Below are 19,276 nucleotides of genomic sequence, written 5' to 3'. Positions count from 1 at the left end.
TTACTTTATTATGTTTGAATTAACAGGGCTTTATGGTTACTCCTTAGGTGAAGCCAGGAAGAAGTCCAATAAAGTTAAGTACTTATCTCGGGGTCACAAGGAAAGTTTAGAGGTCCTCTGTCCTGGACATCCACTGCCTTTACTCACACTGCCTGAACTTCAATTGGTGAGCTCTCCACTGGGCTTTTTAAGATTTTCTCCTGGCATCCCTGCTTATTCCAGAGAAGAAGTTGAATGCTGGAAATAAAACGAGGCTCAGGAATGAAATTAACTCCAGCTTCATCTCTGGAGCAACATGTGAGCCACCCAAAACTCTGTTGGAGAAAAGGATGACCTCACCAATGGAGATTGGATCCTATCAAACCTCCTTTAGAATCAAGGACCTGCAAGTCCAGTGAAGCTAAACCCAAGGACACTTTCATCATTGTATTGGTGCTGATGGCAATGGAAATACTGGTAAGTGCTGTTCTTATTTTTACCTCATGGATAGGGATACTAATTTAAATAGGCTATTAAAAGTCAGGGCTTTAAGGGTTACAGGGGTTTAGGGAGAGGGTACCATAGATATTTACTGTCTAAGTCTTAATATTTTATGTGTTTAACTATTTCAACTAATATTTATGCAAATATGCTCCGTGGTGCTGGAGAAATGCTACCTTGACTTTACTGTGCGACCATGGTATGAGCGAAAAATAAAGGTGGCTTGACTTGAGAATGCCAGGGAGTGAGGCTGAGTGGAAGGATGGATCAGCTCATGATAAAAAGGCAGAGTGGATTGATGGACCAATCGGCCTACTTCTGCTCCAATATCTTGTGAAAACGTTTTGTGACATTATGCCAAATAATCCAGGTTGCTTAAACCAAGCATGTTTGTAATTGTCTTTTAGCTGAATATGTTGGTCAGAAATAGAGTGAAAATAATTTTTAAAATCTCGACCCTTTGAGACAGGATTTTTTGCTCATCTCTGATAATTCCATGAAGGTCTTGGTAATATCTTCTCTTGAACCATAACAGTGTATTCAGTGCATGGACTAATAGAGAAAACAAATTCATCCTGATTAATTAGTCAGACTGATATGTATGGCTGCACTCATAGACTCATTGGGACTCGGTGGACCCCATATTCCAATAATATATCCTTTTAAATGAGGTTCCTACCTGGAAGCAATTTTTAAACTTCTTGCTAACGAAGTAGAGAGCGATGGGGTTTATACACGAATTTAGAGTTGCTAGATTGAGGCCAATGAAATTCAACACTAGCAGGAAGCTAAAGAAAGGAACAATCCACTGTTAGTGCAGTCCGTGAATGAAGCAAATAAAAGTATGTCAAATTATTTTTTTTTTTGCTGCAACTGAATGAAAAACAATTTACTTAGTTGTCTCTCTAATCTGAAACAGAGATGGCCTGTTTGGGCTTGAAGGTGCAGCTCATCAGAGAATCTTTCTGCCAAATGATTTTCTTTGGGAAAAGCATGCTCAAAAAGCAAGAGAAATTAAATTGAAACTCATCTTTCATACATTTATGCATTTTTACAACAATTAATTAAAAAAATCTTCACCAAATCAATGTGGAAGGCAGAATATGAACTTTGATAAGAAACATGCATGCATTTTGGGCTCTCCAAATTCATTGCATTAGCTGAGATTCTTTGGACTATTTGCTGGATGTCTTCAACATGAAGCAAATATTATTGGCAAATTTTTGCTGATGTGGTCTATAAGAAGATGCAGGAAGGCCAAGAATAACATCCTTGTCAAACAGATCATCATTGTTCCTCTAAAATACAATATATTATTTTGTTTTGTCCATAAATACATACATAAGTATTAAAGGGAGAAACAAACTTCCAGTATAAATGGCTATTGGCACCAGCAGCTGCTGGGCCACTGGTTTTGCTGGTTCAAGAATTTAATAGTAGATGGGTAATGGAGATGGGAGAGAAGTTCAGTTGTCCAGCACACATCAAAGGTATTGATATCTTGCCCATTTATGACATCGATTTGGAGAGCTACCTCAAGAAGGCAGCCAACATCCTACTGGCCATACAGGGATCAAACCTGAAACATTGGTTATGTATCTTTATCTTTGCAACAAATAGCACACTGTTTGACCTGCTGAGTTTCTCCAGCATTATGTTTTTTATACCAAATGGCCACATTCTCTTCTTGCTGCTACCTTCAGAGAGAAGGTGTAGAAGTCCTGCACTTCTAGGTTCAAGAACCACTTTTTCCAACAGTTGTCAGGCTCTTAAAACTCCCAATACTACCTAACCAGAACATCACTCTAAAACCACTAAAGGTCTGTTTGCACTACTGACATAGAACAATTTTCTACCATTGGCCATCTGTGAATATCTATTGATTTATTTATTCTTTTTTCTTTTCCTTCTATATTTTTTCTCTTTATGGCACCCTATGTGTTAATTATATTTGAATTGTTATTAGTGTGCTTTATGTACCTGGAAAGTTGCTGCAAGTAGGACTTCATTCTATCTGTAGTTGTATAATACAATAAATCATTCATTCATTCATTTAAATTTTGATAGGCACAGACAAGGTGGATAATTAAGATCTTTTTTTTTTACCCAGGATGAAAATATCAAAGATCAGGGTGGGGGGGGGGGTGGGTTAAATGTGAGGGGTAAAGCATAAAGGAGATTTGTGGAGCAAGGTTTTTTTAAACTATGAGTGGTAGGTGCCTGTAATATGCAGTTGGGGAGGTGGTAGAAGCAGAAGCATTTGGACAAGCACATGAACAGACAGGGAACAGAGAGATAGACTGTGCAGGGAGACGTCCAGTTTAAATTGGCATTATAGTCAGCATGGACATGTTGGGCTGAAGAGCATGTTCATGTGCTCTGTGTTGCACATTCGATCTCTTGGCTGTGGAGAGAAGCTAGGGTCAACAGAGCCTCGGACACTTTTTGTTTCTTACTGGATCAACACAGTTTAGACCTGAAAGTAGGAAATAGACATCTACTGAAGCATGAAAGTAAGCAGACACCATGTTTGTAGTAAAAACGCAAAGATTCTGGAGGAATTCACCAAGTCTCACAGCTCCCATTGAGGTAAAGATATATAAGCAAACTTTTAGTCCTGAGCCCTCATTCAAGGTGTGAGGGGCTCAGGTCCAAAATGTCAGTTGTATATCTTTACCTCCTATGGACACTGCAAGACCTGGTGAGTGCCTCTAGCATTTTTGTGTTTTTAACAGGCATCTATCTGATAAAAGACCACAGCCATGGAATTAGTTAGCAGCGGGCCTTTGGAAAAGATATCTTAGGGCGATGTTCATCTTTCAACTGCCATATATGTTCTGAGTGTATTCTATTCAGCGTGATTGTAGTGGTATGTAGGATGTTGGAGACCTGGGTAAGGAGCACTGATTCAATACTTCCTGCCCATGTTTAACCTCATGCCATGACACATCACAAGTTCTGGAGCTCATGTTGAGTGCTAGAAATTCTTTGTCCTGCAGGTGTTGCCATTTATGTCTGTCCTGTGAGTAGCTGTTTTGTACATTTAATTTATTTTGTAACAAAGTACTTCTTCAGCTGCAGCAAGTTAGAATGTTAGATGTACATTGTATAATATGTATGATAACAAACATTATCATTATCAGTGGAGATTGTAAGTGAAGAGTCTTCAAGGTATCATACTGTGAGTGTGACCATGAAGGCTGTTACTTGATGAGTTTATGGAACAGCTCCACCAGTTTGGTCCTCAGATGTTCTGTATCTTAAGTTCCAGGTTTAGAATCTTGAGCAACAGCTATCATTATTGGAGTTCATCAAGAGGTGTGAAGTGGCGTACCAAAATGATTCCCAGGATGAGGCACTTTAGTTATGTAGATTAACAGGACAGGTTGTGACAGGATCAGATAGGAATTTTTAAATCAGAAGGGAAACCAAGCAAATGAAGAAAAATAGCCCATTGCCAAGGTTAACCAGTGGACATAGAATCTGATGTTTTGGGCAATATAATTTTTTAAATTATCAATTCTGTGTTTAGAATAGATGTGGTTAGTGAACTCTCAACCCTGAAGTATTTTAGAAAATAAGTTGTTCATGTTAAATTCTATCTGCTGTTTATTCCAGCTGGTCCAGATCCCTCTGCAAGTTTTGAAAACCTTCCTTGCTTCTGATCTGAGTATTGTCTGCAAACTTGCTGATCCAATCACCACATTGTTGTCCAGATTGTGGATCTAGATGACAAACTATGCTGGTCCCAGCACCAATCCCTGCAGCACACCACTAGTCCAAGGCCTCCAGTCTGAGAAGCTATTGTCCACGGCCACTCACTGGCTTCTCCCACACAGCCAATGTTTTTGAATATTTTAATATGAGATTTCACATCCAAAGTACAGAGGACCTATGTATGGATAGATGTTAAAATTCTCAAAGATACACTACACTTAAAATCAACAATGCCTGAAGAGGGCGCACAAAATCAGTGAACTGGTGCGGACTCGAAAGGCCAACATGGCCTGTTTCCGCTCCGTAAATGGTTATATGGTTATATGGTTAAATGCCCATGAAACAGAAAGCAGAGCATTTTCTTTTGGGTAACATCTGAGAATGAGGCAGGAGCTATGGGCTGAAATGTCATTTCTTAACAAATGAGCTGTGTTACAAATCCGATTTTTGAAACTTTTCCCCAGAATCCATTCCCCGTCGGAATCCTATTGCCTGAAGAACATATGCATCAACATGTGTTCAAGCAATATCAATGTAATGCATAGCATCTATCTATGTGATCTGCTTTTATAGCCTGTTTCCATTTATCCTGTATAAGCATGTCCAGGCCCAAGACAACATTTGCATAGCATCTTCACTGAGTGTATGCCTAGGCATGCTTGGATTGAGTGAAACAGCTTGCTTTGTGGGCAATAAACTAGTAGACTTAAAATTAGACAGGAAATCATAAAAATTGGTTATATCTAAATATCAGTACGGGATAGGAAACTTTTTAGGTAATTTTAGTGATCAGCAGTCCAAAATACATAAAATATAGCCAAATGTGTACAGAAAACAAAATATTTGTTGTCCAGTGTAATCCTGCAAGTCCAAGTTAGAAGTAACTTCAAATGAACATATTAACAATTCATTCAGTATCTTTGAAGGAGAATTCAAGATTTCTGCAAAGAAAATGCAACTTGTTCAACTCACTTAAAGAATTCACATCTCTTCGGATCATCTTCATGGTAAATTGTTTTCTTTAAAATTCTGCCAAGATGGAGAGGGAACCAACACAGCGCAAAAATCACAACTAAAAATAAAACTGTTTTGGCCACTTCTCGACGCTAAAAAATAAGCAGGGAAGGAAGCTTTAGTTTAATGAGCATTAACCACTTATATGTAGCCTCAAGCAAAAAAGACAATTCTCAATCCAAATATCTGTAAGATGTGGGCTTCAATCTATCAAACAGATGAACCTAACCCCACACCAGTCATTCTGATGAATAGTGACAGGGAGGTGATCCTAACTCTCTCCTATGAAATGTAAAATAGGTGAAATATAGCTCATAGAGTCATGCAACTCAGAATCTAGGCCTATGTCCATTGTGTCCCTGCTGGACACTGGGTTGTAGTGCAATACACCAATGTACTGGAGAAACTCAGAAGGTCACACAGTATCCATAGGAAGTAAAAGATAACCAACGTTTTGGACCTGAGCCCTTTGTCAGTATATGTAATGTTGGTTACCTTTTACTTCCTCTGGATTCTGCATGACCTGCTGTGTTTCTTAGGACATTTGGGTAGCTATCTTTATCTGATTTTTTTAGTCCATTACCTTTTATATCACGGTATTTCAAGTACTCATCCAAATAAATATTGTGAGACAATCTCTCTCCACCGTCCCTTACAGATTTCAACTACCCTCTGAATGAAAAGTTTCTCCTCTAATCCACACTAAATCTTCTATCCATCAACTTCACCTTATTCCTTCTTGTAATGCACATCTATGCCAAATTTAAATGTTTCTCCCTATAAAGCCTGTTTACATCCTTCACAGTTTTGTATTAGCCATGATTATATTAAAAGGTGAGGCAGGTTTGAAGGGCCTGATGGCCTATTTATGGTGGTACACCACCGGCCTACTGCAGGGGCAACCTCTGTACCTGCAGGAGTGTAAGGGGACAGGACAACACATGGCCAGCTGTCAATCAGTCGGCCTGAATGGATCAAGCCCCACCCAGTCGGATGTCAATCACCCTCCGGGATATAAGCTGGTGCTGGCCTCCCGAATCCTCACTCAGATTTACTGCAGCTACAGCCAGCCTGGCTCTGTGGAAGTCTTTGTGGATTAATGCCTGTTGTACAGACTTTACCTTGTGCATGACTGATTCTGGCTAACAGCACACCACAATTTAATCCACAAAATTTTCCCATGGCTGCCAAGGAAAAACTCCTGAGTGCAGGGAGCATCGAAGTCGACCCATGCCACCCAGAAACCCAGACATGCTTTGAGATCTGGCGGCACGCGGTCGAGGCAATCATCGAGCAACACACAGGTGGCATCCTGGACTCAGATCAGAAGAGGCTGGTCCTACTCCGGTCAAAGATGGGTACCCACGCCTTCCAGGCGACCAAAGGCTGCTCCACGTACAAGAGCGCAATGGACACTCTCAAGAACTTGAACAAGCCCCCCCATGAATGCAGTCTGTGCAAGGTACCTCCTCAACACCTGAGCCCAGCAACGTGGGGAGATGGCTGAGTCTTACCTGGGACACCTGCGAGAGTTGGCCCCACCGTGTCTGGCTGAACCCAGGGTAGGTGCAGAGGAGGTCGAGAGGCTGATCCGGGACGCCTTCGTCCGAGGGTTACGCTCGAGGGCCATCCGGCAGAAGCAGCTGGAAGATAATATCTACGCTCTGACCAAGACAGTGGAAGTGGCCCGAACCCTGGAAGCTGCAGCCCTGCTCATTGAAGCCTTCGATTCCAGGTTACCCCAGCCTCCCTCGTGGCCCTCTCACACTGCAGCTGCAGCCCCAGACTGAGCTGGGGAGGAGAACATCGCTGTGGCAGGCGCCCGGCGCCCCATAAGTACTGTGGGTCCTGGTGTGGGTCAGACTGACGATCATGCCAAAACTGCCCGGCTAGGAACCAGTATTGTTCCCGATGCGGAAAGAAAGACCACTTTGCTAAAGTGTGCCTCTCAAAACCAGCCAGCAGCTCAGCGGCCCTCTATGACCTCCCCCGTGGACCCCTCCATGTGCGTGTGCTGGGCGGCACCATTGACTCCGATGGTGCAGCATCTGGCTCCGCCAGTGACAATCTCAGCATGTGCCCTAAAGACCTGGATCAGCCCCCACCCTCGCCAGCATCGCATGTCGAGAACTATAGCGACGTCACTTCCAGCTCACGGTGTGACATCACTTCTGGCTGACATAATGACGTCACTGCTGCCTGCCGTGATGATGTTACTTCCCCTGGCGCAATGAACATGGCTGGGGAAGGAAGCCAGCCACAGAGCGGGTCCCCACATGCCGCCCCCATCTTGGGCCAGGCAGCGGCCAACACAGAGGGCCCCCAACGACGATGAGAATGACGTGTTCAATATGGACGATGACCAGGCCGACCTCCGGATACCATCGACTGCTGCACACTGCACCCCACGACCGACGGCGATGTGGTCAACATGGGCGATGACCAGGCCACCCTACTGATGCTTCCCACGCCTCCGGACACCATAAATCGCCGCGCACAACCAGAGAGTAATGACTCCAACCTGGAGCCGGTCCTGGCTGCCACTAGGCTGACCAGGGACATCCCTCACAACCTCGAGCGCTCTATGATGGATGTGCAAGTCAATGGGCAGGTAACAAAGTGCCTGTTTGACAGTGGCAGCACCGAGAGCTTCATTCACCCAAGCATGGCCCACTCCCTGAGATTAAAAGTCCACCCCACCACCTGCTTGATTACCCTCGCCGCCAAGGATAAGACTGTTGGTTCCCTTGGGCGCTGCCCGGCTGAAATAACTGTGGGAGGGGAGTCATACATAGGGTTCAAGCTCCTGGTCATGACCAAACTCTGCGCCCCAGTCCTCCTGGGCCTCAATTTCCAGTGACACCTGTAGAGTGTCACCCTTGCCTTCAGGGGGCCCCAACCTCCTCTCACGTTATACAGTACGCCAACCTACCAGCCCCGGCCAACCTGCGGCCTCTCCACACAAAGCATCACCCCACTGGTACTCTTCCCACATCTTACACTAGGCTGCAAGCCGATCGCCGCCAAAAGTAGGCACTATTGCGCCGCAGACAGAGACTTCAGGGCGGAGGTGCGGCGACTCCTGGCGGAAGGTGTCATGGAGCTCAGTAACAGCCATTGGAGAGCCCATGTCCTGGTGGTCAAAAGTGGAAGTAAGCCAAGGATGGTTGTGGATTACAGCCAGACCATTAACCAGTACACCCAACAGGACGCCTAGCCCCTGCCGAGGATCGCCAACTTGGTCAATGAGATAGCTCGCTACAGGGTTTTCTCCACGATTGACCCGAAGTCGGCGTATCACCAAATCCCCATCCACCCGAAGGACAAATCCGACACCACCTTCAAGGGAGACGGGCGCCTATACCAGTTCCGCCGAGTTCCCTTTGGGGTAACAAATGGGGTCTCCGTCTTCCAGCGAGAGATGGATCACATGGTAGACCGGCACAAGCTAAAGGCGACATTCCCATATCTGGATAATGTCACTATCTGCAGCTGTGACCAGCAGGACCACGATGTGAACCTGGAAAAATTCCTCCAGACGGCTGGGGAGCTGAACCTCACTTATAACAAGGAAAGTATGTGTTTAGCACCGCCCGCCTCATCATCCTGGGGTACATCGTAGCCCATGGGGTCGTCGGCCCAGATCCAGAAAGCATGCGCCCATTAATGAAGCTACCTCTTCCTCCCACACTAAAGGCCCTCCGCAGGTTCCTTGGCCTATTCTCCTATTACTCGCAGTGGATCCCTCACTTCTTGGACAAGGTCTGCCCACCTGCCCAAGCTACAACTTTCCCCCTCCCACCCAAGGCACAGGCAGCCTTCATCCGCATCAGGCAGGACATCGCGGATGCCACGATGCATGCCATGGATGAGGACACCCCCTTCCAGGTGGAGAGCGATACCTCTGAGGTAGTCCTCGCCGCTACCCTCAAGCAAGGAGGGGCACCCCGTTGCTTTTTTCTCTAGGTCCCTCCACGGCTCTGAGCTAGGGGCATTCCGCCATTGAAAAGGAGGCCCAGGCGATTGTGGAAGCGGTCCACCACTGGTGTCACTACCTGACCGGCAGGAGATTCACCCTCCTCATGGACCAGAGGGCCGTGGCGTTCATGTTTAACACTACCCACAAGAGCAAGATCAAGAATGACAAGATCTTACGCTGGAGAATTGAGCTGGCAACCTACAGCTAAGACATCCAGTACCACCCCGGGAAGTTTAATGACCCCCCCGATGCCCTCTCTCGGACCTGTGCATCAATGCACAATGACAGGCTGCAGGCATTGCATGAGTCCCTCTGCCATCCGGGTGTCACCAGGTTGAATAACTTAATTAAGTCCCGGAACTGGCCATATATCATCAGGGACATTAGGGACACGACCGAGGCCTACCGGGACTGCGCAGAGTGTAAACCCCGTTTCTTCCACCCTCCCGAGGCCCATGTTGTAAAGACCACTCGGTCCTTCGAGCATCTCAGCATGGAAAGGGCCCCTGCCTTCCACGAACCAAAGCGCCTACTTCCTCACAGTAGTGGACGAGTACTCATGCTTCCCTTTCATTATGCCTTGTCCGGACACCTCCACAGCCACTGTCATCAGGGCCCTGGGGCAGATCTTCACCATATTTGGCTACCCCGCCTTCATCCACAGCAACCGGGGGTCTAGTTTCATGAGTGATGAGCTGCGCCAGTACCTGACAGTGAGGGGCATCTCGACCAGTTGCACGACGAGTTATAACCCGAGAGGCAATGGGCAAGTGGAATGCAAAAACAGGCAGTCCTCCTGGCTTTCAAAGCGAAATTATGGGTCATCGAGTACTGGCAGGACGCCCTGCCCGAGGTGCTCCATGCCATACCTGCGGTGTACGGCTACCAACGAGACCCCTCATGAACGTCTGTTCTCATTCCCCAGGAAGTCGGCAACTTGAATGTCCCTCCTGCGCCTGGCTAATGTCCCCAGGACCGGTGCTACTGCGTAAGCATGTACGGACACACAAGGCCGAAGCTCTGGTCGAGCAGGTCTTCCTCCTACATGCGAACCACAACTACGCCTACGTTAGGTTCAACAGTGGCAGGGAGGACACCGTCTCAACCAGAGACCTAGCACCAGCAGGAGCACCCACCACCCCACAGTATCCTTCAGCCCAGGATGACACCGACTGGACATACATCCCCGTCACCAGGCAGCTATGGGGTGCGCAAGACCTCCTTTACCACCAGGGGCCCTCTTCAGTCCTGGGAGATGAACATGCTCCCCACCCATTCAATACAACTCTCATACGTCGACCTTGGCCCCCTCGGCCACCCCTCTGCGCGGCATCACACCAGTCACACAGACCACTGCCGCCAGCCCCCACACTTCCCCTCTGACCAGTGACCAAGAGCCAGTCCTACGACGGTCACAGAGACCCCAGAGGCCGCCGGATCATCTCAATCTGTAAATATTGTATGTTGTATAGTGGGTACGATTCCTTTTTACTGACCCCCCGGGACAATTTTAAAGAAGGGGGTGAATGTGGTGGTACACCACCTGCCTACTGCAGGGGGCAATATCTGTACCTGCAGGAGTGTATCGCCAGCCTACTGCAGGGGCAACCTCTGTACCTGCAGGAGCGTAAGGGGACAGGACAACACATGGCCAGCTGTCAATCAGTTGGCCTGGATGGATCAAGCCCCACCCAGTCAGGTGTCAATCACCCTCCAGGATATAAGCCTGCTCCGGCCTCCCGACGCCTCACTCAGAGTTACTGCAGCTACAGCCAGCCTGGCTCTGTGGAAGTCTTTGTGGATTAAAGCCTGTTGTACAGTCTTTACCTTGTGTGTGTCTGATCCTGGCTAACTGCACACCACACTACTCCTACCCTGACCATATCACCATATAGGAGCCCATCAAATCTCCTCCGCCATTCTAATCATGAGCTGAATCATCCTCCCATTCAACCTTTCTCCCCGGCTTTCTCCCCATAACCCTTGATGCCCTATCAAATATATGTCAATCACTGCCTTAATTACACCTGACAACCTCGCTTCCACAGCCACCTGTGGCAACATGCTTCACAGACTCACAGCCTTCTGACTAAAGAATTTTTCCTGCCTCTCTGTTTTAAAATGACATCTTTTTTATCCTGAAATTATGCCCTCTTGTTCTAGAATCTGCTACCATGGGAAACATCCTTCCCACATCCATTCTTTCCAGGCCTATCAGCATTAAAAATGTCTCTAAGAGGGTTGCCCTCATCCTTCTGTACACCAACAAGTACAGTCCAAGAGCTGACAAACATTCCGCATATGCGAACCCTTTCATTCCTGGTATCATTCTAGTAAATCTTCTTTGAACCCTCTCCAACACCAGCATGACTTCTCTCAAATAAGGTGCCCCAAAACTGTACACAGTGCTCTAAGTGAGGTCTCACCACTGCCCTATAGACTCCCAACATTACATCCCTGCTCTTGAATGCTACTCCTCTAAAAATGAATGCCAACACTGCATTCGCCTTCTTCACTTCCGACTTATCCTTTAGGGCAGTGGTTCTCAACCTTTTTCTTTCCACTCACATACCACTTTAAGTATTCCCTATGCTCCGTGATTAGTAAGGGATTGCTTAAGATGGTATGTGGGTGGAAAGCAAATGTTTGAAAACCACTGTTTTAATTGTAACTACTTGGCTTGCTATATGTATGGTTTCATAACTCCAACCAGTGTCTACAGACTTTCATGTTTTACTTTTGAAATGTTAACTATGTTACTCCTTTCACAAATGCTGCTTGAGGGTTTCTACCATCTGTAGTTTTTTTTTGATTTTCTGAAAATAAAACTACAGTTTTGTACATCCAAACTTAGAATACTTTGAAGTACAAATGTCATCTTCAGGGAGAATGTGCTCCTTCTCTACTGACCCAATATTGGATGTGATATTTCTTGGTGTCCAACAAATATACATTAAAGTAATAATGCAGAAACATTGCACAGCTGAAATCTACTGTATGAGTGGAGAATTGCTAATATATTTTTAAAAAATCAAATAGATCCACATCTGGCTCCCTCTCTTTAAGCCTAGTCTCTCTAGATTTGGCATACTGCCCATTTGATTTATTTTTGGAATATTAACAATGTAAATTACATTATTAGAAGCTCTGTTATACATTTATATATAAAGTAACTGGAAGGAGTTTGAAAAGCATACAGATTATGGATGAAACCTACCAGGGACAATTTAGGAAATCTAAATGCAATCAAACTAGGAATATAGATCAGTTTAGATGGCACAATACTTTTAATTTGTTAACAGATGGTTAAAAGATTTTACCCGTTTCAAATGTTCACTCAAAGCAATCCTCAAGCTCTTGTTCCTCTTGTTCAGCATCTCACAGGTCATTAGAGTGTAGAATAAAGCAGTGCAGGCTAGTGGCATGCAAAAATAAAACACGAACATCCACCAGTCCTTCACACGGATGTAGAACTACAATAAAACAAAAGATATCTTGTCAGATGGAAACAGAAGGAATAGAACAAATAAAATTAACTGTTTATTTTAGTCCAAGGTTCCTTTACTGTCATGTAGTAGTACAGAACATTTAATTTTACACAAAATTGCCTTCTGCCTGCTGTAAGGCAGACAAAGAGTCGTTATTAGTGTCGCCCGGTGCTCTTTAGAATAAGAAAGGGAGGCAAAACAGAGTCCCTTCAGAGTCACTACTGAGCATCTATGGATTCATCTACTGCAGTCTCTGCAGCCCCACAGTCTCCTGTTCAATCCATTGGCAACCCGAGCTCCAGATCCAAACATCTCATACAATCAGGAAGCCTTCAGCACATGAGGACATTGTGGGTCCCCTGACCATATGTTGCCTGCAGTCTTTTCCTTCTCAATGAGGTGGATGTTCTTCCATTCTTTCTTATTCACAGAAGTAGTATTTTCAGATGTACTATTTTGTTTTCATATTGAAAACCAGGGAAGTACTGTTAAAGACATGTCAAAAGTTGGAAATAGCAATGGCTAATTTCCTAATTGATGCCTCCGGCAAGGCAGAATCTCCCCTCCCCATGACTCAATTTTTAATTCTTTCTGCAGATTCCTTCCAACTAAGCATTGGAATGAGCAAAGACAATATCATCAGTCCCCTTCATCTAGTCACCAATTCCACCCTTTCACCTGCACTTTGTCTCGTTTCGTCCAGCTCTCCATCCCTTTCCCTCACCACTCAGAGAGACATCCCCTTCCCCTTGTTTACACTCCCTCCCTTATTGACATATTACCTCCTACCTTTGGGATTATACTTCTCCCCCTTCCCACCCCACCATTTTGTTCTGGCACTGCCTACATTTTGTTTATACCTTGATGAAGGGCTCAAGCCCGAAACATTGGTTATCTATCTTTATCTTTGCTACATAAAGTACTCTGGGTGATGAACTGAATTTCTCCAGAATTGTGTTTTTACGTCATTACAGACTTTCACATTTTACATCTGTTTAAGATTATATCAGAATATTCACAACCTTAGCACAATCAGACCAATAGCTGATCTTCTGACTTCATACCCATATGCTCCACATGACTTTGTACTTCCACTCTGTCACATTGTTCACCTCCACTTTGCCTCAGATCATCAACTGTTAACACTCTCATCTCAGACTTTGTTGTCTCTGGACCATTTCCAATCCTCTCTCCTGGTTGACCTCTATCTTCCAAACCTCCCTTCAAACCTAACTTCATCCAAATCTCTTGTTTCCCTTTTTAAGTTGTTCTACCTTTCTGGGTGCTCACTCTGTCCATTTTTGGTTCTCGATTGGGACTACTTTAAAATTCTCTCTCCGATTTTTAAATCCTGCTCTAATATCTCCCCATCCTCACCTTTGCCCACTGGTCCACCATCAGTGCTCATGCCTCCATTTGCCCTGGGACAAATTTCTGACCAACATCTCTCCCTGACCTTTATTCTTCCCAGATAATACCCAAAAACCTTACTCTGACCACCAAGATTTTGCAAGCCATACGGTGTGACCTTTAATAGACTGCAACTTTAATAACTTACTAACATGAGAGCTTCTATAACACAATTTGGCATAAATGTGCAGGAATCTGCAGCTGTGTAGTAGGTAAAAAAGGAATATTTGTGTAGATGCCACCTTCATGTAGGCTTCAGGCAGCTTCAATGATTTTGTCCAGTGTGAGTTACTGTGACTTTAAAAAAAAAATTTTGCATCTTTACAATTGATGGTGAAATTTAAACACAATTTTTTTTTAGATATTATCAATTTAGACATTTTATTCATTCTAAACTTTCAGTATTTCCATATTTACTGGATCTGAATTTCATAGATGAACTTTTTGAATTACTATTTGTACATAGTGTATAATATCTGCCTTGTATTATAAAATACTGAATTTAAAAACAGCCTCTTTAATTAAGATCAAAACTGAATGGGAGAATGATCTTAATATGTCTCTTTCAGAAGAAGACTGGATTTCAATTTTGGCCCTTATCCATGGCTCATCTCTATGCACTAGGCACAGTTTGATTCAATTTAAAGTAGTTCATAGAGAACATTTTTCTAAAGTTAAGCTTGCGCAAATCTACCCAAATATCAACTAATTGTGTGACAAATGTAAAAGAGTTGAACCTTCTTTAATACATATGTTTTTGTTTTGTCCCGATTTAGCAGAATATTGGACAGCTATTTTCAAGACATTTTTGGCCATTTTTGGGATTGATCTAGAACCTTGCGTGTTGATTGCAATGCTTGGTTTCTCCAGTGATGTAAACGTATATTTAACATCTACCCAAAAACAGGTCTTAGCATTTGCTACATTACTGGCTAGAAGAGGAATATTGCTGAAATGGAAACAGAACTTTCCACCCACCCATAGATAATGGTTACTGGATATTATGTCCTTTCTAAGTTTGGAAAAAATCAGACATAATCTCTTTTGATATGACTTGGGCTCCATTGATAGCTTACTTTCATAATTGGAATGATCAAGGTGCGGGGATGCAGTAAATGGGTTCCCGGAGGCCGTTGCTCAATTTCTAGTCTGCTTGAATACCAATTTCATCCTTGATTGGTGGATGGGGTTAGATCTTTATAATCAACCTTTTCTTTTCCTTTTTCCTTTCCTTTTTCATTAATCACTATATGTTTAGATTGGAATATGTATCCATGTATTATTATTTCTATAATGATACAATACCAATCCAAAAGTATATTATATTTAATTTATATGGACTTATAATGTATAGTTGTATGATAAAAATCAATAGAATAATTTTAAAGAAAAATACATCCCTCAGAGTGAAAGGTAGATATGTGATATAGACTAATGAAAACAACAAAATATTGTATGAATAGGAAACTTAACTGACTTTATTAGTTTGATAAATAGAGCCATGGCAAGGCAGCCTCAGCTTTGTTCAATGTGTGTTGTCTCATTCATTCAGTGTTGTCAGCTGGAAGAGCACAGGCTCTAGTTTTCTGAGATGGAGCTACAGCTGGGGTCACTGAGGGCTACATTGAAAACACTTTTCGGACACTTTGAGCATCTGCAGGCAGAGAACGCAGAAAGACATAAAAGATAAGCAGGTGGAGCAGGAGATCCTGTCTGGATCAGATCTCACTCTTGACTTGGCATTCAGCTCTAAATGGAGGAAGGGGCAAAGACTGCTCTGAAGTGTCCAGAGCCAGAGCTACCGCACCACAGCTGTAGAGGAGGGCAGAAGGGATGTTTCCCCCGGTTGCGAGGTCTAGAATGCAAGAATCTCAGAGAACAGATGAGCATTTCTGTGGTTGTAAATATGATCCCTTGATCTCCCTGTACTGCGAAAACATCATGAGAACCTTACAAGATCTACCTGGAATAAGTATAAGAGGACACAGTATCAACAATGATACAGTGCTGATAGCAAACAGTGAAGTAAATTTACATAAATTAGCATCTACCATCAACAAAAAGACTTGGCCTAACTGTAAACAAAATGAAAAGTGAAGTAATGGTAATATCAAAGAAACCTGACATTCTAAATTGTAGGATCGTATTGGGAAATTAAATCCTGAAGCAAGTTCACAACTACAAGTACCTTGGATCATGAGTAAAATCTGATGACAAATGCGAAATGGACATAAAAGCAAGAATTGCAATGGTAAGAACAACATTTATAGAAATGAGAAACATCCGAATGAACAAGAAAATAGCAATTGATCCATCTTAGAACTCTCAGCTGCTACATTCTTCCCACATTGATGTATGGCTGTGAGTCATGGACCTTCACAAATTCAATGGAAAAAAGAATCAATGCAGCAACGATGTGGTTTCTCAGGATAACAAATAAAGAACTTCTACAAAGAACAAAAACAAAAGAATCAGAAAACAGCAATCAAAACTCTTTGGACACATCATACAAAGGCACACATTAGAACATTTGGTTACACCTAGAGAGGTGGAAGGAAAAAGAAGCAGACAGAATGAAAATGATAGATGGATTAACATCATGGTTAGAAACAGGGGAGGAAGATTTCATTGCATTTGAGTTACTGCTTTTTTGATTATTCTTCTGATAAAACTCAATAAGAATAATTTTAAAAGAAATGGGAGGCAACAACTACAATTCTAAGGGTTGGAGACCATGATGGATGGAGAGACATGATCACCCACACCGAAAGGCAAGGCTCCTGAAACAAACAAATGTGATTCCAGTGTGATATGTTACTTCCCACATGCTGGAGTAAAGGAAGGCATAGAGCAACTTTGCAGCATTATGGTTGGAGGTTGTGGGTGGGGGTGGTAAAGAAATCAGGGAAGTCCAATAGTCAATGAATTAGGTGGGCAGCATTTACAGAGCTAAGGAGGATTTTGAAAAGGTAATAATCTCTGGCACCATGCAGCAGTAATAGAGAAAAGATGAATGGATGCAGTGAACCATAGAACATTACAGCACAGAAACAGGCCTCTTTGGTCTTCTAGTCTGTGCCAAACCAATTTTTTTTTGCCTAATCCTACTGACCTGCACCCAGTCCATATCCCTCCATACATTTCCCATCCATATACCTGTCCAAATTCCTCTTAAATGTTATAATTGAGCCTGCTTTTACCACTTTGTCAGGAAGCTCATTCCACACCCCCACCACTCTCAGTGTGAAGAAGTTCCCCCCCCCCCCCACTCATGTTCCACTTTAAACTTTCCCCTTTCACTCTTAATCCATGTCCTCTGGTTTGTATCTCACCTACCCTTATCAGAAAATGCCTATCATTCTACCTCCCTCATAATTTTAAATACTTCTATCAAATCTCCCCTCATTCTTCAATGCTCCAGGGAGTAAAGTCCTAATCTGTTTAACCTTTCCCTGTAACTCAGTTCCTGAAGACCCGGCAACATCCCAGTAAATCTTCTCTGCACTCTTTCTATCTTGTTCATATCTTTCCCGTAGTTACGTGAAAAAACTGCACACAATACTCCAAATTCACCCTTTCCAATGTCTTGTAAAATTTTAACATGACATCCCAATACTTTGATTTATAAATGCAATGTGCCAAAAGTTCTCCTTATAACCCTATCCATTTGGGACACCACTTCCAGGGAATTATGTATCTGTATTCCCAGATCTTTCTGTTCTACCGCACTCCTCAGTGCCCTACCATTTACCATATATCTCCTTTCTTGGTTTGTCCTTCCAAAATCCAACACCTCACATTTGTCTGCATTAAACTCCATCTGCCATTTTTCAGCCTATTTTTCCAGCTGGTCCAGATCCCTCTGCAAGCTTTGAAAATCCTTCTTCACTGTCCACACCACCTCCACTCTTAGTGTCATATGCAAACTTGCTGATCCAATTTATCACATTATCATCCAGATCATAGATCATAGACAAACCACAATGGTCCCAGCACCGATCCCTGAGGCACACCACTAGCCACAGGACTCCAGTCTGAGAAGCAATCATCCACCTCCACTCTCTGGCTTCTCCTATCCCATTCAGTGGTGAAACAATGGAATCTCTTCTAGTGAGGATGGGGCTTTGAATAAACCACACAGGTTTAATTTCAACAGAGCTGGTGCCGAGACCTTGTGGAGAAAATTGGTCTTGTTGTAGAAGGGACAAAGTAATTTCTGAAAAAGTTGGAAATCAGGCAGTGGAATAAAAAGATACAATGTGCTCATTTGAATAAGGACAAAGTATTTACACAAGAAATAGTATAGTATTCTTTGGCTTGGCGTCGCGGACGAAGATTTATGGAGGGGTATGTCCACGTCTGCTGCAGGCTCGATGGTGACTGACAAGTCCGATGCGGGACAGGCAGGCATGGTTGCAGCGGTTGCAAGGGTATAGTATTACATGGGCAGATTAAGAGCAAATTAGAGGAGATCTAGATTCTAGAGCTTTTGTGAGACCACCCCTGGAAAACTATGTACAGGACTGGGCTTCCAACATACAATAAATAATAAGTTAAGTATGATAGACACTCAACAAAAATTTCATTAGGTTAATTCCAAGAATGGATGGTTTGTCCCAAGAGAAAATATTAAGCAAATTGAGTCGATATTCTTATTTTGTTTGAGTATACAAAGCAAAGGGAGAGGATGAGTTTTTGACATTTATAAAATTAATTTTCTTTAAGCTGTTTGAGTGAACATATCTGCAAGCACAGCCCTTCTAGATATTAGCAAAAATGGCATTGACCAAAGATCAAAACAGTGAAACAAGATAAGCTTTTAAAACACCTCTGCTGGCTTGTAAAGCAAATATCAATTCTATACATTCAATTACATACAGTGTTACTACAACTCTCCTGAGCTTGGAAGAATGAAAGGTAATCTCAATGAATCATATGAAGTACTAACAGTGTTAATGCAGGAATGAGGTTTCCCCACTCTGGATGCCTACAACTAGCATCACAGTCTCAACATTAAATCAGTTATTCAAGATGAGAAGCAACTTCTTCACCTACACTACAAGACAGTGAATCTTTGGACTTTTAATCACAATGGGGCTATGGGAGATTACGAGCTCAATATGTTCCAGATAGGTATTAGATATTAATGGAATCAAATGATTTGCAGCTATTGCAGAAAAGTAGAGCT

General features: G+C 43.3%; 1 protein-coding gene and 1 long non-coding RNA gene across 4 annotated transcripts in view; one reads left to right on the top strand and one right to left on the bottom strand.

Moving 5' to 3' along the window:
- The window catches only part of LOC138758049 (uncharacterized), a 174,584-nt gene that overhangs the window by 9,547 nt on the left and 145,761 nt on the right, over positions 1-19,276 (top strand). For all 3 annotated transcript variants that reach the window (XR_011354095.1, XR_011354096.1, XR_011354094.1), the window contains exon 3: positions 48-456. This is a non-coding gene — a long non-coding RNA (uncharacterized lncRNA). The remainder of the gene's footprint in view (positions 1-47; positions 457-19,276) is intronic.
- The window catches only part of ednraa (endothelin receptor type Aa), an 85,339-nt gene that overhangs the window by 1,978 nt on the left and 64,085 nt on the right, over positions 1-19,276 (bottom strand). The window contains exons 4-6 of the mRNA XM_069926394.1: positions 12,511-12,663; positions 5,170-5,303; positions 1,160-1,268 (exon numbers count right to left, since the gene is read on the bottom strand). Coding sequence (XP_069782495.1) covers positions 1,160-1,268; positions 5,170-5,303; positions 12,511-12,663 — 396 coding nt within the window. The remainder of the gene's footprint in view (positions 1-1,159; positions 1,269-5,169; positions 5,304-12,510; positions 12,664-19,276) is intronic.

Source organism: Narcine bancroftii, chromosome 3 (genome assembly GCF_036971445.1).
Source record: "Narcine bancroftii isolate sNarBan1 chromosome 3, sNarBan1.hap1, whole genome shotgun sequence".
Lineage (NCBI taxonomy): Eukaryota > Metazoa > Chordata > Chondrichthyes > Torpediniformes > Narcinidae > Narcine > Narcine bancroftii.
Note: the sequence above shows the minus strand (reverse complement) of the source record. Positions and strands in the feature narration are given on the sequence as shown.